We start from the raw sequence: 1,414 nt of genomic DNA, 5'->3' as shown, positions 1-1,414 counted from the left end.
CGCCGGCCTGCCGCAGGGTCTGCCCGCCCCGGCCCAGCGGTCCTGCGCCGAGACCAGCGAGCTGCGCGAGGCGCTGCTGAAGATCTTCCCCGACTCCGAGCAGAGACTGAAAATCGACCAGATCCTGGTGGCCCACCCGTACATGAAGGACCTGAACGCGCTCTCCGCCATGGTGCTGGACTGACGGCTGGCGCGGGGCCCGGCCACGGGGCTGACAAAATGTGAAGAGACCGGTCTCCTAGCGGAGACGCTGTTGTCGTGTATAGAAAAAACAAACAGATGTTTTGTGTATAAAGATCTGGGTTTTCAAAGCCAGCTTTTTTCTATATAAATTATGCTGCTATTACAGATTTAACATTTTCTGTAAAAGGAAAGTACATTTTCTGCCTGTTCAGAACTGTTTAATAGCAGTTACTCTTGAGTGTATTAACATTTTTATGTTTTTTAAACTATTTTCCTTAAAGCTGAAAATATTGAAAATGAATATGATTAGCCTTTCTAAATAAAAAAAAAAAGAGTTGCTTTCTGAGGGAAAGCAAGACCTCGTAAAGTATATTTTCTTGAGATGACTGTGTCACATCCACTAACATGAAGTGTGCGCGTCCCCCCAGCCTCCGCTACGCTCGCCCCTGGACTTAGCGTTAGCTTTGCTCCCAGGGGTCTTTGGAGCCATTTGTGAGAGTGGCCCGGCGGTGCCACTAGATGGCACCTCGTGCCCAGCCACTGTTAAGACCAGGGCAGAGCTGGGCTCCCAGGAGGCAGGGTGAGAAGGGACCTCAGCGCCCTGCAGCAGAGCTCCTCCCCTCCCCCCACAGACCGGGGCTGAGGCTCTGCTCGCTGTCCGGACACGCCCAGGTCCAGTGCTGGAGTGGCCGGCGGGGACAGACTCCCTGTCCAGTGCTCTGACACGATCACCAGGCCTCGGCCTCGCCATTTCTGACCTGACTGCAGCAGTCACGGCTTGGCCTCTGAAGACAACACGGGCTGAGGAAGTTCACGACCAGCCCCGTTGTTATGGTGATTTCGTGTCCACAGCCATGGGGGGGCAGCCCGTGTGAACTTTGTGCAGCTTCGCCAAAAAATGGTTTTCTATTTTCAAAATGACCCAAGCCAGTAAATAGCATTAGTAGCTTCTGTGGGGGCCCAGAGCCCCTGTATTTATTTCTCCTGTGTTTGTCTCCTTGGTGTCCTAGGCCGCCCTCCTGTGAGCCTTTCTCAGAATCCGTATCTTGGTATTGTGTTTTCAGTGTTGCCCAAATTCTGTGTCAGTGAAGTTCTTTTCCCGGGCAGTTAATTCTTAACATCTTTACTGTTCTCTGGATCTTCAAAGGGCTCTGTATTTTATATCTCTTTCCCCCCAGGCTGCTCACGGTCCGTTTCCTGTCTGCCCCGTGGATCATGTCTCTCTCAGGCC

General features: G+C 52.3%; 1 protein-coding gene across 1 annotated transcript in view; it reads left to right on the top strand.

Moving 5' to 3' along the window:
* N4BP1 (NEDD4 binding protein 1) overlaps window positions 1-555 on the top strand; it is a 31,817-nt gene extending 31,262 nt beyond the window's left edge. The window contains 1 exon segment of the mRNA XM_025044586.1: window positions 1-555. This exon segment is cut by the window's left edge and continues 46 nt beyond it. Coding sequence (XP_024900354.1) covers window positions 1-184 — 184 coding nt within the window. The 3' untranslated portion in view covers window positions 185-555.
* The last annotated feature ends 859 nt before the right edge of the window (window positions 556-1,414 follow it).

This window comes from Pteropus alecto, unplaced genomic scaffold, assembly GCF_000325575.1.
Source record: "Pteropus alecto unplaced genomic scaffold, ASM32557v1 scaffold123, whole genome shotgun sequence".
Classification (NCBI taxonomy): Eukaryota; Metazoa; Chordata; class Mammalia; order Chiroptera; family Pteropodidae; genus Pteropus; species Pteropus alecto.
This window is presented reverse-complemented; position numbering and strand designations above follow the sequence as displayed.